General features: G+C 41.6%; 2 protein-coding genes across 5 annotated transcripts; one reads left to right on the forward strand and one right to left on the reverse strand.

The window, feature by feature from the left end:
• On the reverse strand, nt 1–17,861 carry ush1c (Usher syndrome 1C). 4 transcript variants are annotated; one of them, XM_020102105.2, is made up of 20 exons: nt 17,718–17,857; nt 15,538–15,605; nt 14,107–14,250; nt 13,877–14,015; nt 13,016–13,124; nt 12,891–12,915; nt 12,730–12,787; nt 12,212–12,400; nt 12,063–12,122; nt 11,676–11,732; nt 10,631–10,773; nt 10,187–10,252; nt 9,955–10,097; nt 9,760–9,815; nt 4,544–4,585; nt 3,841–3,894; nt 3,661–3,760; nt 2,560–2,669; nt 1,745–1,800; nt 1–425 (listed from the first exon to the last, which is right to left on the reverse strand). In XM_020102105.2, the coding sequence occupies exons 1-20, from the start codon at nt 17,751–17,753 to the stop codon at nt 413–415; spliced, it is 1,668 nt and encodes a 555-aa protein (XP_019957664.1). In that variant the 5' UTR covers nt 17,754–17,857; the 3' UTR covers nt 1–412. The 4 variants fall into 4 exon arrangements, 3 of the variants coding, with proteins under 3 accessions (XP_019957664.1, XP_069384863.1, XP_069384864.1); XM_069528762.1 differs by lacking the exons at nt 1–425; nt 1,745–1,800; nt 2,560–2,669; ... (2 more) ...; nt 4,544–4,585; nt 9,760–9,815 and adding exons at nt 6,427–7,877; nt 8,188–8,304; nt 8,520–8,684; nt 8,923–8,972 and having other exon boundaries at nt 17,718–17,861; XR_011243487.1 differs by lacking the exons at nt 1–425; nt 1,745–1,800; nt 2,560–2,669; ... (1 more) ...; nt 3,841–3,894; nt 4,544–4,585 and adding exons at nt 8,188–8,304; nt 8,520–8,684; nt 8,923–8,972 and having other exon boundaries at nt 17,718–17,859.
• Nucleotides 17,862–18,502: 641 nt separating this feature from the next.
• Nucleotides 18,503–22,591, forward strand: ccdc77 (coiled-coil domain containing 77). Its single transcript, XM_020102125.2, has 12 exons — nt 18,503–18,614; nt 19,332–19,380; nt 19,777–19,963; nt 20,055–20,197; nt 20,375–20,471; nt 20,581–20,671; nt 20,867–20,955; nt 21,044–21,192; nt 21,340–21,601; nt 21,766–21,891; nt 21,980–22,132; nt 22,313–22,591. The coding sequence occupies exons 2-12, from the start codon at nt 19,346–19,348 to the stop codon at nt 22,457–22,459; spliced, it is 1,479 nt and encodes a 492-aa protein (XP_019957684.2). The 5' UTR covers nt 18,503–18,614; nt 19,332–19,345; the 3' UTR covers nt 22,460–22,591.
• The last annotated feature ends 293 nt before the right edge of the window (nt 22,592–22,884 follow it).

The following is a 22,884-nucleotide window of genomic DNA, read 5'->3' on the forward strand; positions in this document are numbered from 1 at the left end:
TTATGTGAGCTGCAGTCCTTTATTTTTCAGATTACAGAGGTGCTATTGATTACAGTTTGCTGCCTAAAAGATGTATGGATGGTCATTTGTCTCTTAAAGAGATCAAGCGCGTTCAGGCGTGACATGGATGAGGCAGTTTACTGGAGACAACCAAATATCTACAGGATCATCCTTAAATACAGGTAGTATGTGAACCGGTGTCAATATCTCAAAATATGACACAAGGCTGATTCTCAAAGAGAATAGAGTAATGTTAAGTAAACACAAAAAGACCTGTACAGATGTGTAGGAAGATAAAGCGGAAACTGTTTTTTCATCGTGATTAATCAGACTGTGCATCTTGAAGGAATCATCAATCGTAAAAAAACCCTTCTTCTCAATCAGTCTGGTTTTCTTGGCAGGTTGTTAAAGACTAGAAGAACGTCCTGCGGGAGAAGAGACAAGAAATAATCAATAACCAGTTAATCTAGTCAATGAGAGGAGTTAAGTAAAGTCATTTATTATCTGGCCTTCTGGGTGATGTATGCGTTGGATGTTTCTTCTGTTTACCATTTGCTTTAGTCACTGCACATTTAACACAACAGAGCAACACACATGCAGGTGACAAACAAAGAAATAAAAGATAATTTCTCCCTATTTCATTTTCTGACTGAGGAATTAAACTGAGTGGGGAAACAATGCAGCCGCATGCTCAAACATATGCAAATGACTACAAAATATTATAAATAAATTATTATTAAAAGAATCAAGAAGTTAATTTGCACATATTTGAGTGTGCAGATATTTCTCTCATTCAGTTTAATTTCTTTGAGCTCCAGCTCCTCAGCCAAGCCGGATATTAGATGAGCAGTGAGTTTTGTTTCCTTAACTGAATCTGGAAAGTCCACTTCTTTGGCTTCTTTTCTCCCCAGAGTCTGGCAACATGTTCATTCTTACTGTACCAGAGCAGTGTCACTTTATGAGTTTGTATGTCAGAACATGTCACAGTCCCGTGGAACAACATCAATCAGAACAACTGCTGAAGGCTGGCAGGACAACTAGGCTGCTTTTTATGAGCGTCCGTGACCTGACGACATCGGACAATACCACACGAGCCGTACATATATGAATGTGTTTATATACGGCTCACTGTGTCAGGAACTGGCAGATATACTGTGGGATGGGTCACTCATCGCATTAGTTATAAATGCCTTCACTTAAATAGCCTGGCTGTGTAACCGTCCACCACATGCTACAGCAATAAAGACACAATGCCCTGAGGTGATGTTCTAAGAGGAAAAAAACGGAAACCCTGCACACTGTGTCTGTCTCACGCTAGCTTTTCACGGTCGAGGTCTAACAGAGATACATTAATCTGTCAGTTTGACAACAGCGATGGGAAAAATACTGCGTGTCTGCTTTCTTCTGATTGACAGGGAGACTGTCACATGTGCTCACGAACATAAAAAACAAAAACAAAGGCCACACCAAACATCCCCTCGGAGACGTGCAGTGAAGAAGAGGAGGTGTGAAGACTATGTGGATTACCAGGACGAGGGTGAGCTAGTGCTGAAGCAGGTAGCCGTGTCTGTACAGTGTGGCACTGCTTTCAAACACCTTTCTGTTCACAGTGGGACTGACTGATGCTGATCTAGGGCTGCACACACGTGCACACACGTTATTGTGATTAAATAAAAAAACAAAGATGATCGTGGTTATACATTTATAAACTAAAAAATAATAAAGACTCAAAAGGAACTCTTACACTTCATCTTCATAGTCTTTCGGAGGAGAAACAGCGATCACAACATCGATCCAGTCCTGAAAGACACAACAGTAAATATGATTTTTTTCTGTCTTTATGAACAAGTGTGTTCTTTAGTTTGAGAGCAGGACTTATTGATTTAATGTTCAGGTTTTGTGACGATTTCACCCCCTTCAAATGGCCTCTGCTCACACAGATTTCTTGCGCTCCACCCTCACCTCTTCTCTCCACGCTCACGCTGCTTTTAGTATGTTGAAATTGTACCAGCAGAACGCCAGGTCTAGTGCTTTACTTATGATGTAATAAAGTTGTGGAGGATAGGAGAGCATGAACGTGGTTAAAATAACCGCCCGTATAGGAAGCTCAAAGAACTAAAGCTAATGCACCCACAACAAAAGTGGGATTCTTTATCAACTCTACACAATTCTTTTGGTTGGGGAAATTCGACAGGTTTGTTGCACACAAAAAGTCTGAGAGCAGATGTTTCGTCCAAGCAACAAAATATCTGACAGCAAGCGTACAGTTTGAGCACAAGCAGGTGGGGGGGCTACTAGAGTGTAAGTGCAGGGCTTTGAGCGAACACATTACAAAATCTGAAGGAGAAATCAATAAGTCCTGCCCTAAAACTGAAAGACCACACTGCTGAGAGGATAAATAAACAAAAAAAGAATCTGTAAGTAAAGAGTGTGTCAACAAAAAGCACAAACAATCAATGTAGGTTCATGTGGTTTCAATATAATCAATAACACGCTCTGCTGTGGTGACATATCTTTTTATTAATCGAGCCTTTCATTGTACTCTAGTGTGAGTCATACCCCTCCACTATTCCAGGCCCGAGCCAGAGAGTTTTGTCCCTCGGTCAATGTGGCATCGATCAGGATTTTCCCGTTCACGGCCATGAGTTCATCCCCTGGTACAATGCCCCCTGCAAATAGAGACTTCCGAAATTTAACTGCCAAACATATTAACACACACACACACAGACACACACAGACAGACAGAGACAGAAATACGTGCCAGCTCCAGCAGCAGACATAAATACAGTCGGCATGAACAGCCACTCAGACGCTTGGCTCTCTCTCAACTGACTCGTGTTAACCCGCTGACAGTGATGCAGAGCTGAAGCGAGGCAGCATGTCTGAGCTGTGCACACAGAGCAGGTGTCATTCACTGGTTTCCTGATGCCTTGCCACGCTCCCCTCGCTACAGTTCGCCATGGAGACAGTGTGATGATAATGTACAGATATAAGCACAGTCTGTGTACACACAATACAAGACGATTCTGTTCTCCGAGGTTTGGTTCACTTTACACAAAGGACTTTTGTTTTCAGTGTCAAATGTATTTGCAGTTCAAATATGAGATTTTGCTTCAGAGCCTGAACAGGGATGTTGTCTGTTGAGATCTTCACTCACAGGTTTATAGTTGTATTTAACAGCCTGTGTTTACCTAAGTGTATTAATACAGTCTAATAAAACTGCTTTATCATAAATCAAAGTGTGAATGTTATAGTGTTCAGTGTTTGGATTACAGTTTTTAAAGAGGTGTTAAATGGTGAATGGACTGTGTTTATATAGTGTTTTTACACAACAAGTCACATTTAATGATTCACACACATCAAACAATGCTTCTATACAAAGTGCAGCAACAAAATAAAAAGAGATGCCGCTTGGCCGTCTCCTGACTTTTCCCAACCCCCGTCTTTGTCTGTGACCCGCCATGGGAATCGAACAGGTGAATTCACGCACATATAATATTTATGTCTAAAGAATAACACAAGACAGTCAACACAGTGTGTGGTTAGTAAGAGAAACCATTTTAAAATGAGGTTCTCTTCGGACATACACATACATGATTTTTTAATAAACTTGAATGGATTTTAAGTTAACATGAAGTTAAAACATGAAACCAAACTGACCGTGCCTATCTGCAGCTCCACCTTCATACACAGAGCACACCACCAACTTTCCCAGAGGAGAGTCTGCTCCACCCTCCAGAGCCAGGTCGAGCTGTCCGGTCTTCAGAACAGCCAAAAACACCATCAGTCATGTTTTTAGAAACTCTTACCTCATTTATTTTAAGTGAATGCAGTCGCTACCTTTTTGATTCTCAGCAGCCTCACGTCTCGTCCGTCTATCTGGTCCGAGGAAAACTATTTACAAACAGGATAAGGATTTAAAAAGTGGAGGGAAAGGAGCACAGCAGTAATATAGTAGGTAGAGAAGTACTTCCAGGACTTTTTATTTTTATTTTAAGAGAAAGGGAACTGATATTGTAAGAGTGAAATTAAGAAAGGTGAATTTAGTTTTGTGAATACAGGTTTAAATATCGTAATTGCTCAGACATGAGATTAATAAAAAAGTTTACACTTATTTAGTGTTCACAGTAATTTGAAATCCATATTCTGGTTTATTTTATTTTAATTTAATACTCCATATGCTGGTTTCAGTTATTACAGCTGCACCCTCATCCCTTATGAAATCTACGAGTTTCTAGGGGAAGGATTAAGTAAGTAAGCTAAGCAAACAAAAGTTACATTATTTAGTTGTCAATCCAACTTCCCTTCTAACTTCCAAGTGAATCCAACCCTTTGTGTGCTATTAATATTGTATATAGACAAAACAACAGACATTTCTTGGAGCTGATGGCAAAACAGTCAATTATCACATAAAGCAACAAATTTGTGATTTAGATTTTTGTACATCTTTTGTTCCTGTGAGCAGAGATCTGTAGATGTTAAGCTGCACATTTATTGTATTTTCCACTTTATTGTCATGTTAAGAAGATCAGGCATACGATACCATTGAGTAGGGATCAAAACCGTCCTCGTATTTCTGAAATCCCTGAAAGTAAATCAACATGGAGCTCATTAAAAAACTGATCAATACATTGAAAACAAGTTAAGAGACAGGCCACAGATTAAACCTCTGTGAATGTGAGCTGTGTAACAAGTCGATGCATCAAGTGCACGTCAGATTTCCTTTGGCAACCAGCTCTGTGTTTATGTTTTGGCTCCACAGTGAATAAATAGAAACCATGAGACGGAGACTTTACTTAAAATTCAATTATCCCTAAAAGGCAACTGAGAAAAAGGCTCTCAGGGAAAGAACACACACATTTAACTTAGTGATGTAGTAGTAATCATTGCATTAGGGAATAGGATACACTTTTACTTTCATTATATTTTAAAGTAAGTACTAAGTTACTTTTTTTTACCTTTAATCAAGTGAAAAGTTTTAGTGCTTCCTCTACCACTGCCAACCTGATTATGGACTCTGGTTAGATGCTAAACTGCATCCCCGGGAAGACCAGACAGAGGAGGGCCAGAGACGCAAGAAATAAATATCTAGAGCTGGTCACAGAATATAGAAGGCATGGAGGGAAGGCCCACTGTGAGCCCATTGAGGCGGCTGCAGGGGCTCAGCAGGAAAGTCTTTACACCGGGATCTCAGTCTCTTTGCCTAAAGAGGGCTGCTAACCTCACCAAAGCTGGGTCATACGCCTTCCAATGATCACCCCAAGCTGGGTGTCCGATGAAAATAGACCCCAAACACCCTGGGGTTCATCAATGGTGATGTGAAGTCACACCAAGTGGTATTTTGAAATAAAGTTTAATCTACTCTCATCTAAAAAATATGTGCATAATGACGGTGCTGTACACAGATAACAACTTCCTATGAGCCTTTATAGGATGGTTCTTAATAAATAAACCATCTGATGCCGGTAAAGATCAAATCTAATCACTGGAGAGACAAAAAACATTGTGAGGCGCACGTTCACACTCTGCACTACAGCGTCCATCGAATCAATGAAAGTGCAGTCATGCATATGCTCCACAACTGGACCTAAAGGCAGAGATGCAGCCAACAGAGAGCTGACGTAAAGAAATAATAAAGGAGGAGCCACCACTGGGGCTCCAGTGAACCGTGAGGAAACCTGACGTGTGAGCATGGAGACTACAAGTGCAGAACCAAGAACAGAACAACAGCACTCGAGTGATAAAAGAGTGAGAGAGGTGGTTATAAGTATGGATTACTTGTCGTTTGTTGTTTGATTTAAAAGACGAGTTGAAAGGCACCATCCGTTTCAGCATTTCTTGAGGCTGAAACACAAAATATAAAAAAATAAAGAAAAAAATAAAGAAAACAAGCGTCTTAAACCCCCGAAAACTCTATCTCATAACATCAAGAGAATACAGATGAGTGACGCAGCAGTTTGCCAGCAGATACACTCAGCTACCACAGTCAAGGTGCCCTTCACCAGGGCGTGTCGCCGCCAGAGGCCGCTGGTAGAAGTTGTACTCTCACTCTCAGGTGTGAACGTGTGACTCTATCAACGTGAGGAAGAGGGTTTGTGGTTGCTCGGTTCTCATTAGAGCTAATTTGACAGGAAGGATAAATGTGTTCCTGGTATGATCTAATGACCACACACTGGGATTCTGTGAAACAGCTGGAGCGTCTGGACGGACCCGACTCCCCAGGAGTTGAAAAAGAGGCAGAGATTTATACTTCAGCTCGATGATGACACACTGTGTGAGAAGTAGATCAGTGTGGTGCGTTTCATACCAGAGCATCTGAACGGACTGCAGCTTTGTGTGGATCTGGTCGGTGCGTCTGCGACTGAGGCAGCATGACGGGCTTAGACATGACAGGGGCCATCTGACGCCTCTGGTTGGGGGGGCTAGGAGCTAGTTGCTATTGGGGGGAGAGACCGTGTTTCTACAAGCAACAGCTGAGCACAGGTTCAAAAGCATCTTGTTTTTGTAGGATTGTAAGAATCTATACGAAATAGCACAACTTTGAAAAAAAGCAGCGGGTGTTTCCAAAACATGACACAAACAGAGACTCACCAAGGGACCGCTGGAGGTGGAAACGTGACTGGCATGTGATGTATTTCTCATTACCTGAGCCACAGTGAAATAAAAGAAATCTTTCAGCCCTCTGGCACATGCAGCACAGCGCAGGAATACTGGTGCAACACACACCCACACTCACACACATTTTCTTAGATATCAAAGCCTGGATGAGGTTTCAAAAGCTTTCAATTTAATTTTTTTTTTAAATCAGCTCCTCTCATGAGCTAGTTCATGATGCTGGTTTCATCATGACTACACACCACACCAAGAGATCACACAGCTTTAAGAAAACACCCATAACAAAGGCTTCTCTGAATGCATGTCCTTCAGATGAAAGAAAATTGTAAATCAAGGACTCTCCAATTTAGTCGTGCTAATACGTTGTATCACTCTCTTCATGCATAAAACATTCCAATGCATGAAAACACTTTAATGCACAGACCTGTGCATTAAAGAAAATCCATTTTCTAAATAGATTGAAAAGGAAAAACAATCCTTTCCATCCATAAATCCAACACTCCAACAACAACGTGAAGCCGTTCTGCCACATCACTCCTCTCGAATGAGAATCTCTAACCTTTGGACTGGAGGGGTAGGACATTTCACTGGCGTTAGATGAGTAAATTCCTCCTCTAGGGAGATAGCCACCTGTCTCCCACTCGCTCCTGTGCTCGGGCGGACTGGGAGGGTGTTGGAGGTGATGGTGAGGGTGATGGCGGTACACACCGAGGGGGCCCATTCTATCCTCAGAGTGTTGTGGAGGTGGGGGTGGAGGTGGAGGTGGAGGCGGTGGTGGAGGAGGGGGGTGGCGGCGGCGGAGGAGGCCGTGGAGCAGGTTGAGGCGAGGATGGAGGCCTTGACGACTGAAACGATGGAGGGTAGTGGGAAGAGGGGTGGCTAGCGAGATGGGCTTGCAGAGGGTGAGGCTGAGGGTGGGACTGTGGGTGAGGCCTGCGCCCCTTGTTGGTCAAGGTAGAGGGGGCGGAGGGAGGTTTCCTAGCATGTGGAGACGGAGGTCTGCGCTGAGCCGGTGCTCGAGAGGGAGGAGGAGAGTAGTTGGGGATGGTGGGGTTCAGTCTGGGTGAAGGTGGAGGGAGAGGTAGGGGAGGGGGAGGCTGGCTGGTGCTGGGCTGCGTGGGGGCCAGTCTCTTCAGTGGGCCCCTCAGGCTCTGATCAACCTCATCCAGGTTGATGTCATCCAGGTCAGTGGTGGCCAGATGGAGGCCACCAGCGAAACGCTTCACCTTGGGCTCGGAGGCAGGAGAGCGTGGCGGGGAGAGCTTAGAAAGTCAGAGTGACATGATAAATGTTTCAGCTCATGTTCATTCTCCTTTTAGCCTAAACAACAAATTCACATTTTTACAACCCTGTTCCCTCTTTCCCTTCCCATCTATGGAAAATGAGCTAAACCTTAAGTCATTTGCTAAACCTGCTGGGGAAGAGTTGCCTCTTATACATTTTTTGAAGAGTCCATCGATGCTAAGTTATCAGAGCTTTACTCAACTCTATGTCACAGGAAATATAAAGTTACACGTACAGACAAAACTTCACAAAGAAAAGAGGGGGTTGGACAGAGGTCTCACTCTCTACCTCTGGGGATTCGTTCTCCACACAGGAGATCTGCTCCAACCGAGTTTGACAAAGACGCTCAACCCAGTGCTGCACTTTCTCAGACTCCTCCAGGTCTTCTCTCTCCGTCTCTGAAACCTGGTGCAGAGGCATCGCCGGGCCGCATCAGACAACAAGCATCAAACCCTCACGCACATGCTAACACACCTGCTCACGCGCTCAGGTCTCAAATAACCAGGATGTAAAACTTGGTGGCAGTTCAAGGTGACTTTGCTTTAATGTGCATCGTAAATATAACATCATAAAAGTCTGATTAACTTGGGAAACCCCCCCCCCCCTCTTTCTTTTCATACCTCCTGCACCAGTCTATTGATCTTCAGCTGCTTCTCTCGTTCGTGCATCTCTTCTTTCTCCTTGGCGAGTTTCAGCTCAAACTCCATCTCCTTTTTGTTTTTCCTCTGCTCCTGGAGCGTGTCTGTGTTTGACACTTTCTTCTTTTTCTTCTTCTTTTCTCCCTTCTGAGGGGCCATCGGTTAGTCAGCATAAACAGCAGGTGACAGACAAAATCTTCCACTTCAAACCACACGTCAAATAGCTACTGACAATAACACTTTAAATGAGTCACAGCAAGTAAACTTAGAGTTTTAGAAACAAGCTGGAATGTGTGACCAGCACCTTGTCATGAAGCCCGAGAGAGTTCAAATAAAAATAGAAGTTATCCTGAACACCACACTGAGCTCACACTGCTGACAGTACCTTGCGGATTGACGGCAGTTTCCCCTCATATCGATAAAACCAGCCGAAAGCTAAGGATGGACATGAACATGGGTCATTCTCACAGTACGTTAATTCAAAACCCAAACTTTAAACAAAATCTCAGCAAACACCAAGCAGGATATCTATTTGAAAAACAAGACATTGAAGAGCCACAACACAGCATTCAAGGAGAAATTATGTTTGGGCCTCTTCTTCAGGAAACTCTTCTTGAAAACCAAATGATGCAAACTGCTTTTGAGAAAATATTTCAGGTTGATTTTTGGGTTTCATTGTGAATTCAGCAATAAATAAATGCCAAATTCTGTAAAGTGAGCTACAGTTACCGCCCTGCAGTTGCATGCCTTCCCCAGCCAGTACAGTTTCAGTGTAGACTTTTTTCCCCAAAACTCATATAAGGTCTAAAATAATCTAAAAAACCAATCTAAGTAACAACTGGTCAATATTTGAAAAGAATCTCAGAAGGCAGACGACATGAGATGATTTGCTCAAGAGGCCAAAAACATGTTTGAGTGACCATTGTGACCTTTGACCTCCAAATTCAAATCACTCCACCCTTGAGTCAAATTGAACGTTCAGACCAAATTTGAAGAAATTAGCTTGAAGGTGTTCTGGAGATTTCGTGTTCACAAGACTGACACAGTTGGACAGACAACCAGGAAACATAAGGCCTCCGGCCACCGTCTCAGAGGCTTAAAAACTTGTCACCATTGGTTACATTCTGGTTGCCAAAGGAAATCTCACACTAGTCTCAGTGTGTTTGCACAATCATCCTCCGAAAGCAGCTGTGACAATGCACAGCTGAGGCTCAGGACTTACTTGTCTGCCCTCCTTTTCCTCCTCGTCTTCCTCTGCGAAGTAGCTGCCTTCATCAGCTTAGAGGAGAGGCCATAAATAGCAGCACGGCACACAACAGTGACAGAAAGAGAGCGTGCAGACAGAGAGAGGGAATAAGGTGAGAGTGACTAGAAGACTCATGCATTTTAAGGAGGAGAATCAATCAGGCGGCCTTACGAGAGCTCTTCGTCTTCGCAGTGGTTTTTGTTTCAGGTGGGGCAGGTGACGGGCTCTTCGGGCTCTTCGGGCTCTTGGGCCTGTTTTTCTTGCCCCAGTCCTCCTCCCACTCTCTGCTGTGCTTCTTCTCCACAGCATCGATCCTACAGAGGATGACACAACAAATTAGGAAAATAAGATTTATTATTAAAACAATACTGATTTGGTACTTTATGGAAAATGAGTCGCATACTTCTCCATTTCCTTCTTATAACGCTCCTCTTCTTCTGCAGCTTTCTGAGAAATTTCCATCTTTCTCCTGGTAAACACAACATAAATACACTGGTTTCAACACAACACTGTCCACACATCATGCTGCAGTGCAGAATTGTGAATATATGACTTTTAACTGCTTTTAAAAACCCTCCAGCACTTGATATGCAGATATCAGAAGTAGTTTATAAGTAACGCTCCTGGTTTAGACAGAAATCTAAACCAGTAGATGTGTGAATGAGCAGCATATGTTGAGCTGCCGGGTCAATGACTGATTCCTCTGTTCACAATTGTGGAAAACTCTGTGTTGCCGTTCTGCTTTGGATGTAAACAGGCCATGCAAAGCCCTGAATGGCCTGACAGGTGACGGAAGGAGTTTGATTTCTAAGAAAAGCAGAGTCAAAGTTCTCCACTGTTCACTCACTGCTTCTCCTTCTCCTGCTGATCTTTGATGATTTTGTTGGTCTCCAGTGCCACCCTCTTCTGGTGCATCAGCTCCTGCCTCTCCAGCTCCCGGCGAGCCTCCACGGCCAGCCGCTCCTCGTCGCTCATGAACAACTCGCTGCCCTGAGAGATTGACAACAGCCAGAGACAATAATCAGTCAAAGACAAGACATCGTGCAGCGGGGGACCCAAACATACACACTTATGTAAATAAATGCATCAGACAGGCCGTAAGGAAAACACAGTCCTCGTCAATAAGTCCTGAGACAAACAAACTGCCAAGTGACTTGACTGATGATACATATTACTCTCGCAGACGGCCGGGCGGAGGCACAGGCTTGTAATGAGACGTCTCCAAAACAAAATGCCACATCAATCTGTGCGCTGCTGGAATGCAAAGAGACCAAGACAGAAATGTCTGTTCACACGTCCATACAAGATGATCCCTGCACTGTTTTTACCTTTAGTACATTTCCACAAGTGACTTCGAAAGCTTATAAAGTGCAATTTAATACATTTCCTATTACATCACTCACAATATAAACAATGATTCTAGACGTTTTATAAATATACAATTTTGTTTTGCCACTAAAACTATGGAATGATTTTAACATTTAATACTACATTTAATAGAATTTACTAACATGCTGGAGGATTTCCGGGAAACACTAAACATGTAATAAAATCATAAAAACTCTTATCCAGGAGAAATCTAAAAGTGTCATGAGCAGATGCAGTCTTGTGTATCTTCAACTCTGCTGTGGTGTGAAGTGTATTCAAAAGTACTCACACTAGTTTACAGGGGAAAAAACACAGATGAAGTCAGCTGCAATAAATAACATGAGCTGGTTTCAGACGTGCTCTGACCTCCAGACATTTTCTTGACATTTTCCAGAAAAGCTTTTTGTTGTGAATGTGTCTGAACTGGACGTGAAAGGAAAACTCTGGAAAATGTCCAGATAAAATGTTCTATATACACAGTAAATGATCATTATTATTAGGCATAATGGAGTTAGTGGACTTACAGCTCCTGTCAGAACAGTAATAGTCAGACTCCTGCTGCTCTTCAAGACCCTCACAGCCTGGGAAGAGAATAACAGAAAATTATAATAAGACTTCAAATGAACATTCATTTTCTAAGATTATGGGGAGGCCATTAACACTGCTTCTTGGCTTGTGTGAAGTACATTCTTCACTAGGCTGTGAAATCATCACTGGTTCCAAATAAATAGTGTAAAACCTTGAGAGCTTCGTTTTCTCTCAGCTGCTTTGGCAGATTAGCAACTGTCGTCATCACACAGATCAAACATTACTAGGGATGAAGAGTGTCTGTTAAAACACGTGGACACTCTAATAAGTTGTTGGTGATTTAGGTTAATGGACAAAATACAAATGATAAGATTTGAACCCACCTCTTTGTGGTCCGTGTTGGTGAAATCGACCCCATTCACCTCCACAATCTGGTCTCCAATCTATAATTTTAAACGAGACGTAGAAACAGTTCACAGCAGGCGGGAAAATAACATGTCAGCATTTCATGGAGGTGTTTCTGAGAAATCACCTGAAGTCCAACTTCTGCAGAGAGAGAGCCAGGTTTGACGTTACTGATGTAGATACCGGGTTTCTGTGTGGGACCGCTGGAGATGCTGATGCCCATTCCCTTTGTGCCCACAAGACTGAGGAAAACCTTCTTCTCCTTGATCTCCTTCCCTCCGATCGATGCCAAGCCTGCAACGCTGTTTTTTTTCTCCTGGAAGGAAGAATGAATAAAAGAAACAACGCTTTTCTATATAGATCTGGTGCGAAAGAGAATGAAATAAGGAGGTTTTTTGTCACCACCATCCAGTGCACTTTTAGTCAACATAGATTTTTTTTTTTCTCAGCTTCATTTGAGATCACTTGGACCTTTGACCACTGAAATATAATCAGTTCATCTTTGAGTCCAAGTGAACATTTTCGCCAAATTTTAAGAAATTACATGAGGGTGTTTTTGAGATATCCTGTTCACAAGAATGGGGAAAGACTAACAACACGTGCTGGCTGACGTTAAAGTGGAGGCATAAAAACTGTGGTTCTTACCCCTGACTCAGAAACAAACTGGTCAACAAAGTGCCACTTCAGCGGCTCATCTGACGAACTGGAGAAGATGAGAAAAAAACAAATGAGAACAGAAGAGAGCAGAATTTCAGACAGCGATAAATAAACAAATTAATGCTGTTAAACAAAATTCCACATCTGACCTCTTCACTGGGATCATCCCCACATCTGTAAACACGGAGAAAAATATATATTAAAATGAAAAGATTCCACTGATTATCATCAATCGCGCTCCCATTGTTGTACAATGAGTTTGTGTTTGACGTACGTCTGACTTTGAGCGACACTATCTTCTTGGTCTTGATGAGACTGATGACCTCCTCGTGGATACAGGAGGAAATGGAGTATCCATTTATACGCACGATCTCGTCACCTAGCTATAAATCAACACAGGATGGGATATCAGGAAGGACACGCTCTCTGTCAATCCATCAAGTCAGATCACAGATGAAGCCATTGATTCTTTTATAATGTAACTCTGCCAGCTGATTAAACCAGACACTATACAATCTATTGAGCTGCATGATTTATTTACATACGATGTGAAAAAACAGACAAATGCAGATACATTTTAGGAATTGATAAAGTAACTTCACTATATCAAACTATGTATGTATTCTAATTAAAGATGATTGATTCTGGGTTATTGAGGGATTTCTTTAAATGATAGTTTCCCAACCTCTCCTGACAGTTTCATTGCTCTCTACATCGAGATATTAGACATTAGCGGTGATGGGGACGTAAATCTGTCACAGATAGATACTGACATCTGAGTGAATGTAAACCAGCAGAAACACTCAGGCTCTGAAGAGGGTAACAGACATGGCTCTTCACACCACCTAGTGGATCCTGCTGTTATGATTAGGACTAACATGGCCACAAAAAGTCAAAACACTTCTAATTTTACTTTATCTACTCCTGTGAACTAAACAACTGATTGCAAAAAGTGTTGATATCCTAACTGCAACTAGAACTATTAATATTATATTAACGATGACACTAAAATGTATTATTTTACATACATATACCTCTATAAATGGTACTTTGACAATGTTAGAATCTACTGTTTTAACATTTAGTGGCATTAAAGAAGAATCTCAGTGAGCTCATACATAGTTACATACAGCACCTGAAGGCCGACATTCCCGGCCTGACCGTCTTTGACGATCTGTGATATGTAGAGGCCGCTGCCAAACTCCAGCCCTCCTCGGACACTCAGACCGAGTCCGTCACGATGCGTCCGATCCAAACGCACCTCTTTGAGCTTCCTGCTCAGTCAGGAGAGACACGAACCAGAGATAAGAACCAGGATGTGTTCAATATGAAAACAAAGACAGCACAACGTAATGCAGTACTCACCGTGACCTCTTGGGTGTGAGGAGGTCGTACTCCACCTGGTGTTTGAGTGGGATGAGAGGTCGGATGGCGTCGAACAGGGGCAAACGCTTTGGCTCGTTGATCACCAGCTTCAGGTCCCCAACCAGCACTGGGAGATCCATCGACCTGAGAGAACAAGAGGAGATTTACATGAATGTGCCATGATTTTACCTTCTGAGTGAATTTAAATAATGAAAAGAGACAACAAGTGCAAGCATGTATTTATAGTGGACTTTGGTACAAGAAACTTTAGAAATGTGAAGCTGCACTAAAACGAGAATACGGAAGTTAAAATATCTCAATTTACAAATGCTAATTTGATGTACATTCCTGATGTCAGCTACAAAACTGAAACGTAATTGAGCAAGGACAAGATAATACAATACGAACAAAGTCATTGTAAATTATTAGAGATGATCTTATGATACTGTCAGAGAACTTCTTTTATTACCTAGTTGGTCAGTCGTAACTCATAAAAGAACACAAATAAATAAATTCAGGTACTCACAATAATTACTTCCTCCAAATAGCTTGAAACTTAAGTCTTGCATTCAGTAATGTTGCTGTTTTACTTGTGAGACTTTGCAGCATGAAATAGTCAAATTGCTGATATTTTAACTGAGAGAAACAAATGTACTTTAAAGATCATGTTTTTTTTCTGAAGATGAAATGACGATAATAGCTCAATGATCTCAGAACTGCCTGCAGAGGATCTCATCAGCCAAGAGAGCCTCCTAATCTTCCATTTCTAATTTAAACCTACAGGAAATAAATATATTGTCAAAATTGTGATGTTCTGGAGAGTCCAGGCTTTGGTCTGTTGCTATTTAAAGACTCATGGTAACTCGAACATCCATTAAAGCAGCAAAGTAAAAGCTACTGTATAAAATTTGCCCACCTGGCCTCCTCGTTGCATTATTAATGGGTGAAACTCAGCTCTGCTTGGAGGATGAAAATAAAAAGAGCTTTTGTGAATAACTGGCCAGGCTTGTCAGGGCACAGTGGAAACTGATCAGAGGCTTAACCAGCGGAGCCACAGGCCTGTGTACAAAGATTAATTGGACCTGTAGCCCCCACCGGCCCTCTGAGACCAGGCTGTTACCAGAAACCAGGAGGAATAAAGACAGATTGAACTGCAGGCGTGTGTGCATGACAACAGACTGAGGCGGGATGGAGAGATTTTGATCGTTTAACATTAATAAGTTACAGAGGAGTCAAAAGAAGTTGAAAAAGGCATTTTAGCATCATTTCACTTACAACACTGGTTCAAAGTGGTAATTATTTCACTGCCCAGTCTATTCAATGACCATCACCAGGTTATTCATAAAGGTGTGAATAAACAGATGTGTGAGAAAATGCAACCTGCTCATAGACGCACGTGAAAGCAACGTGTATGAGACGAGTGGTACTCACTGGTGATACATGCGCAGGACGTCATACAGGTAATCCTTCTCTGCTTCATTTTCAATCAGCAACTCCACCTGCAAGAAGAGACGCACATCAGGCGCCATCGTTCGACCCACTGCTGATTCAGAGGGAACGCCAGACACACACTGTACAGGTCTCCTGTGGTCTCGTCAACACCACAGGGGGTGAGCCATCTGTGTGTGTTTGTGTGTGTGTGTGTGTAGGAGTCGTACAAACCTGATGGCGGCTCAGATGCAGCAGGATCGTTTTGAGGAATCGCTTCGGCCAATCACTGATGTAACACATTTCTGTCTTTCTCATTGAATCTGTCCCAAACTCAGCTTCACCCCCGACCTGAGCAGTTGGTTTTCTTATTTCTTAGAGTTCAGTTACAGCTACAGGCTTTCAGATGCTGAGGCTCCCTGGAGTTTAAGCAGGTGTAATGAGTTGCCCTTCCCTGACTATCAAACCACTGGGAGGGAATAATGGCAGAACAGCTGAGGAGAGGCTGCAGCGGGAAGGTCATCAGTGTCCTCTTACAGCAGACACAAACAGAGGTCAACATTCACACCCAATGTTCACACACACACACACACACACACACACACACACACACACACACACACACACACACACACACACACACACTCGTGACTCCATGATTTCAGAGGGCACTGCATTGGCTTACAATGCATAATTTATATATATGTGATATCTTGCAATATTTATGATGTTTCTTTTTTATGAATATAATGATAATAATAAGCTGCATCATGTGTGAGTGAGTGAATGAAAATAATATCCATCTCAAACCTAAACCATCGTTAATACTCATCTAATCCAAACCTTAACCCAATCTTAAAACATGTCTTCAACTTAAAATGTAATTATCTACATTACGGAGACTGTATTTTGTCCTCATAAAGGAAGACAAGTCACCGTGTGTAAACAGATTAACTTTACGCTCTGACGGTCCTGCAGTGAGGTCATCGTGACATGGTGTTTATGACAGTCGTAAAGTTCTCCTGCTCAGGGCGGTTACACACATTCAGCCTGCCCTACATGCAGACTTTGGAACCATAGTCCAATAAAATAAGAGCTCATTACATATTGGTTTTGAAAAGCACAATGTGGTTTGTAGAATTTGACGGTTTTCACGCAGTAAGATCTTGTGTAACTTTGCTCTGCCATGATGTCCAAAGACTGCAGGGCAAACTTAGACCTCCTGAGAGCAGATCAACTTTTAAACAGCAATTTAACAAAGAAGATGCACACGATAATTCAGTTCTTCAGGTTGAATCACTCAGCCAAACAACCAGAGATGACTACTACGGTGTCCCCAGAGAGAAACAAAGCCTGATTGTGCTGTGAACTCCCCTCTGCCTCTAATTAAAACCTGTAAATTGTCCCATCTCTTCCGCTCAGCCGCTCATCTCTGACACGGCCCACATTATCTCAAGAGAGGATGCCCTTTGTGAAGAGTCCACAATATGGCCCCGTGCCTTCCTGTGTGCAGCACAGATGGCTGTGTATGACTGTGTGGTGGTGATCATATCAGGTTCCCTCTGATATCTTCCACACATAGTTACCTTTTCAGGGCTTTACCTGGGACATACTGCATTTCAATCTTAATTCATGGAACCACATACTATATATACATCGCTGTGTTGTTCTGGTGGCGACCTCGGACGAATACAGAAATGATGACTTAGAATATAATAACTTGATTATAAAAAAGAGACTATGAAGAATCATTGTAACTGAAATAAAGCTCATAACTCTCAAAAGAGTTGTCTACCTCTTATGGAACAGCTCATTGAGAAAAGACGAAGTAATTCAGGTTAATTAATAAGTAAATACATTCTGTTAATTCAGTCAAATGATTAAACATTAAATAAGCAACTCTGATAGTTCTGTTTGTTCCCCATGGACTTACATTAAGTAATACACTATTATGGTTGTTTCGAAAGGTGCTATATAAACTAAGTTATTATTATTAGCAGTAGTAGTTGAGGTTGTAGTAGTAGTGATGTAGATAGAAACACTTGTGTTGCCTTGTGTCCTGAGGCCTGTGTTTGTCAGCAGGTGAAGACACCTGAGCCGGTTCACGTTCCACCAGGTAAACAAGCAGCTCCTAAAAAATGAGATTTAATTATCGCCCGAAGAGACAAATGTTGTTTTCTTACCTTGTGTCGAAATTCCCGAGCAACTTTCCGCTCCATGTTGAAGAGACAGAGACCAGCAGGCTGACGTCAGAGCCACACACTGAGTTTGTCACATCTGTCAAGATAGACCGAGTTCAATTAGAGCTTCCGCTTTGGAATTTCATAGTAAAAGAAGAACTACAAAGTAAGAGGAATTGTTTTGGTGATTAATTTGACGTGTGAACTTTTATTTTAAAAAAAACAAAAACAAAGGGTAAATATTCATGTCATTCCCTCACGACAATTCCAGCCTTCATTTTAAAAAACACAAACTTTTAACTTTATTGAATTTGATAACTAATTTTTGTATTTAATTGTTTTATACTTTATTTAACTTTTAATAATTAACATCTTCTTCTTCGTTTGCTTAATTGGCGTGTGGCGACCAACTTCGAGCTGCAGTTGAATATTTTACAAACACACAGACAACAAATGACCCATGGTGTAAAGAAAACACATTAGAATTGCTGATAAGCATTATAATAAATTGTCAAAATAATGCTTTATTTTCGTTAAATTACGACTTTGTTCTCGAAATGTCGGATTTCTTTTTCTTCAACGTGGCCCTAACACTCCATCGTACCTAATGATGTCCGGTACTTGATGTTTTCTTTTTTCAACTTTAAGATGAGATTTAACTCCTTCATTTTTCTCCAGAAACTAAAAAAAGAATGATGATTTTTTTATTTTATTTATTACATTTATCCGAAAAGTTCTTTAATAACACTCGTCATACTTCTCCACACTCGGTAGTTGGCGACATAACACAACTTCCGTTACCTATCCCACGAAGAAGACGAAGAGGCGTAAACTTCCGGGTTTCAAAAGCTTGGTAGCAACGAACAACAGCAGTGAGGCGAGTTTTCTAAACTGAGTCAGGTGAGAAAATCTTCTTTTAAATATTTGTTTAAATGATTCGGATGAAGCGAACACTGCTTGAACACATAATACTGCACTGTTATATACATTAGCCCCTCGTGAAGTTTTAAAATCTGTAATTCCCCCGGCAGAGCAACTCACTGTACAAACCAACTGTTGATATTTTAATCATCTTCGTTCATCTTTCCTGTTTGGTTCTTTGATGCTCTTGGTTTATTTCATCTACAAACAAAGCAGCACGTGTCATCATTATTATAGGGATCAATAACTCCAATGACTTGCTTCTGTTAGTTCGTGTAAATCTGATATTATGTTCATCATTTATATGTTGATATTCTAATAACATTAAATTGACTTTCTCTGTACAGTTTTTAATAATAAGTTCTTATAATGCCCATAAGGTTTTTAACAGTCTCAACCAGACTTCTTAATATGAATATTAGTTCTCTAACAGGACTTGGATAAAAGCTTGTTAAGAGTCTTGAGGTGTAAGTATGTCTGCCTTTCACAGACGTACTGGTATCAACATTGGTGTATGTCAGTGTGCAGCATTTTATAGAAGAAACAATGAAAAGTTGTGCATTTCTGTTAACAATGTTTGTAAATAAAACATCTTATATTCTTACTTCCAGTTCTATTCATTTGGTTGTATTTGGGTTTTTTCCCCTGATATCAACATTTCGAAGGAAAGATAATTTTTTTAACTCTGTTTTTCAGTGTTTTGTGCTGGGATGGCATCTCCAACCAAAAATGCAACACCACACAGGTAAGAAATCTTTGAAGAAATGTTCCTGTTGCGCTGACAGTTGTCAGTGTAAGAAGGACGTAATACTTTAAACTGAAATCTCCCTGAATGATACTTGGATTTATTTTGTCAGTCTGGTCTCCCACTGTTACAAACCTTAATCCTGCATGAGATTAGTCTTACTCTCTAAGTGGGTTTAAATGGCAGGGTAATCATTGATTTTCCTTACTTGTTGTTTTTCTGCAGACTCGTACTGTGCATGAACAGGGTAAAACTGATACTGCAGGTCAAGAGTGTAGGGACTAGAGCAAACACAGGGTCAGCAGTTAGTGTTCATGTGACATGTGAGTGCTACTGGATTGGTATACACAATCGTCCCCTTCCATATTGTTCTTCTGGTTTATTTTCTTCCTACAGAACCAACATTAAGACCCCTGGTCAAGAACCTGACTCCCCACTACCCCCCATCCATGAGCGTTTGGCGTACCTGCGTCCATCCAGGGAGCTACTGGAGTTCTACCGACAGAAGATCACCCAGTTTGACAGAGAACACGAGGAGCTGCTGCAGATGATGGAGAAGTACAGAGGCATCACAGATGACCAGGTGAGACACAACTAGGGAGTCACTTTATGCGCTTTATTTAATTTATTTGCCTGTGTAACTGATCTACTCTCTGTCTTGGATCTCCTCTCAGCACAAGCTACAGCGGGAGGTGCGACAGCGGGAGGGAGAGATCGCTGAGCTGCAAAACGCTCTGAGTGACATGCAGGTCTATCTTTTTCAAGAGAGGGAGCAGTCTCTCCGGCTTTACGCAGAAAATGACCGACTTAAGATCAGGTGGGGGAAAGTCTTTACCTACACACCCATGGTACATCTGCACATGTGATTTAACTTGCACGCGATACCAACTTTCAAAGCCATAGTGAGCATGGGTATTAAGTATCTGTCTTTATTACTGAATTGCATTCTTTAATGGCATTTATACATCTAATTGCCTGCTTACTTTTTGTACAGAGAGCTCGAGGACAGGAAGAAAATCCAACACCTTCTCGCCCTGGTGGGTCCTGATGCAGGAGAGATCACATATTTCCATCGAGAACCTCCTCACAAGGTGCACACCTCCTCACAGCAAAGGTTTTGAGTTGTTGCACTTAGAAAAAAAGGCAGGAAAATAATCTGCTTTGTTGAGACAGAAAACTGTATGTGTGAATATATTTCAGGTGACTATCACTCAGAGAAACCCAGAGTCCAGATTGGAGGAAAATCTCAGCCTCAGAACAACAACATTCAGACCTTCTGTGAACAGGAAAGGTTTGAAATTTCATTTTCAACTCTTCTACATATGTTATTATTTCATATGTTTCTAATAATTCCAGAAACATTCTCAACTATATTATTGTGTGTTATGATAAATAATAATAGTTAAGAACTTATATTTCTCAAAAAAGTAACTCAGATCAATGTTTCTGCTGTTTCTGACCATGTCACCATTCAATATTCAATTAGAGAGTAGCAGGAGAACGAAATCAGCAGACGGGGTGAATGGAGAGAGCCTGGAACAATACAAGAACAACAACCAGACTTTGTTACTGCAGGTACAGACCCACTTTATGATGCATGAAACGGGATGTAGGTGATGTTTCCTTATGCAAACCTGCTTTTAATTGTGTCTCACGTTTCCAGGTGGAGGCACTGCAGGCTCAGATGGTGGAACAGACACGTCTGGCCAAAGAACAAGTAGAGTCTCTGATGGAGGATAGACGGATCAAAACGGAGGAGGCACATGCACAACAGCAGAGAGACCAGGAGCGAATTACAGCTCTGACTGACAAGTGGGTATTTTGTATTTCTGGAATTATCAACAACTTTCTGCTAAATTATCAAGATGGCCCTGGATTTTATCTTCTTGACGCTGGGTGATAATAAATCTTCATACTGACTTTAGTCTCTGTCGTGTTCTCTCACGTTTGACACCTTAGGCTCCAGCGAACGCAGAACCTGTTGTATGAGAGCACCAAAGACTTCTTGCAGCTAAAGTTTGACACACGGTCTCATGAGAAGGGCTGGATGGTGGAGAAGGACCGGCTGCTGAGGGACTTGGACTCCTGCCACAACCGTCTGAGGAAAGCTGGGTCCGCTGGCACTGAGCCGGGTCAGAAGTGGCAGCCCAGCAGCAGCACAGCTCTGCTCCTGTCGCGGCCTCAGCCCGAGTCACAGCAGACAAACAAAGAGGAGCTGAAGGTAACATTTCTTATCAGTCTACATTGACCGTAGAATGTATGAAGTTCCCAGTGACCTATCTGTGTTTTTTTATAGTAGAATAAATATTGTTTACTTTTGTCCTTGATAAAGAAAGTCAGTAGCTTTGGTTTTGAAGGTTGGTTGTCCTTTATGCTTTTTATCAGGCAATGCAGGAGGATCTGAAACAAGCCCACCGTCTGGCAGAGATGTACAGGGAGCAGTGTATTACTCTGGAGACAGAACTGTCCCAGATCCGAGAGGAGGGAGATGTTGGCAGAGAAATATTTAAGGTGCTAAATTTGGAATGATAATTGTATCTGTATAATTGAATACACATCTCTGATTGATTGTTCTTAATTACTGGTCTCACGTGTGCAGGAGCGTTCAGACAAAATGGCCAAGCGACTTCAGCTGATGACTCAGCGCTATGAGGCACTGGAGAAGAGGAGGGTCATGGAGGTGGAGGGCTTCAAGACTGACCTGAAGCACCTCAGACAGAAATTCAAAGATGTTGAAAAACAGCTTCTCAAGGTAAAAAGTTTGTGGGGTTTCCCAGGAGTCATAATGTTGAATTTAATTTTATCAAAGCTTTTAAAGGAAAGTTACACAAGAAAATTACTGTGATTTAAAAAAAGAACATTTAAACTGCTAAAATATATGTTTACAGGAACACATATATATTCTCTACTAAGATCTGTTTGTGTGTTTCAGGTTACTCTGAACGTCGGGCCCAATCAGGACCTAGCTATTCTCCATGAAGTACGTCAGACCAATGCCAGGACAAAAATGGTTCAGGGCGAGCTGATGTCACTGAAAGCTAAAATCTATGGGCTGGAAAATGAGCTGAGATTCAGCTGAAGGATTTACTGTTATGTCTATTGCCTGAATCTGTGTGGTTTGTACCAGTCATGTGTGTTTGTGCTGCTGTGTTTGTTGCGATTGAGTTTTCTGTACTGTGTTTTGGACCAATAAAGACTTTTTTACAATGAATGAACATCCACAGTTCTTTTTAATCCTCTATATGGTAATATTTACTGCAACTTAATAAAACCAAAAATGAACTAGTGAATACCTGATATTTACAGCATTATATCATTGTACTAACTACTAATAATTGTATCTGTCTTTAATACTAATTACATGTACTCACATTCATGAATCTTTTTCAATATTTTTCTGGTCTCTCAAGGTAGCTGTAAATCTATGAAAATTTAAAATAAACTTAAAGATCATGGTAAATGCAGGGTGGGCAAGTGGCACCTGGTTATTTTATTTTATCCTAA

The sequence above is a fragment of the Paralichthys olivaceus genome, chromosome 7 (genome assembly GCF_024713975.1).
Source record: "Paralichthys olivaceus isolate ysfri-2021 chromosome 7, ASM2471397v2, whole genome shotgun sequence".
NCBI lineage: Eukaryota > Metazoa > Chordata > Actinopteri > Pleuronectiformes > Paralichthyidae > Paralichthys > Paralichthys olivaceus.

Excerpts from the sequence above, each read along its gene's own strand:
- ccdc77 (XM_020102125.2), top strand. The coding sequence starts at position 19,346 with ATGGCATCTCCAACCAAAAATGCAACACCACACAG. Across the intron at positions 21,193-21,339 it reads ATTACAGCTCTGACTGACAA|GCTCCAGCGAACGCAGAACC; the intron begins GTGGGTATTTTG and ends TTGACACCTTAG. Across the intron at positions 21,892-21,979 it reads TTGGCAGAGAAATATTTAAG|GAGCGTTCAGACAAAATGGC; the intron begins GTGCTAAATTTG and ends TCACGTGTGCAG.
- ush1c (XM_069528762.1), bottom strand. The coding sequence starts at position 17,753 with ATGGAGCGGAAAGTTGCTCGGGAATTTCGACACAAG. Across the intron at positions 10,253-10,630 it reads CAGCAGGAGAAGGAGAAGCA|GAGAAAGATGGAAATTTCTC; the intron begins GTGAGTGAACAG and ends TGTGTTTACCAG. Across the intron at positions 8,685-8,922 it reads AACTGCCGTCAATCCGCAAG|AAGGGAGAAAAGAAGAAGAA; the intron begins GTACTGTCAGCA and ends ATGGCCCCTCAG.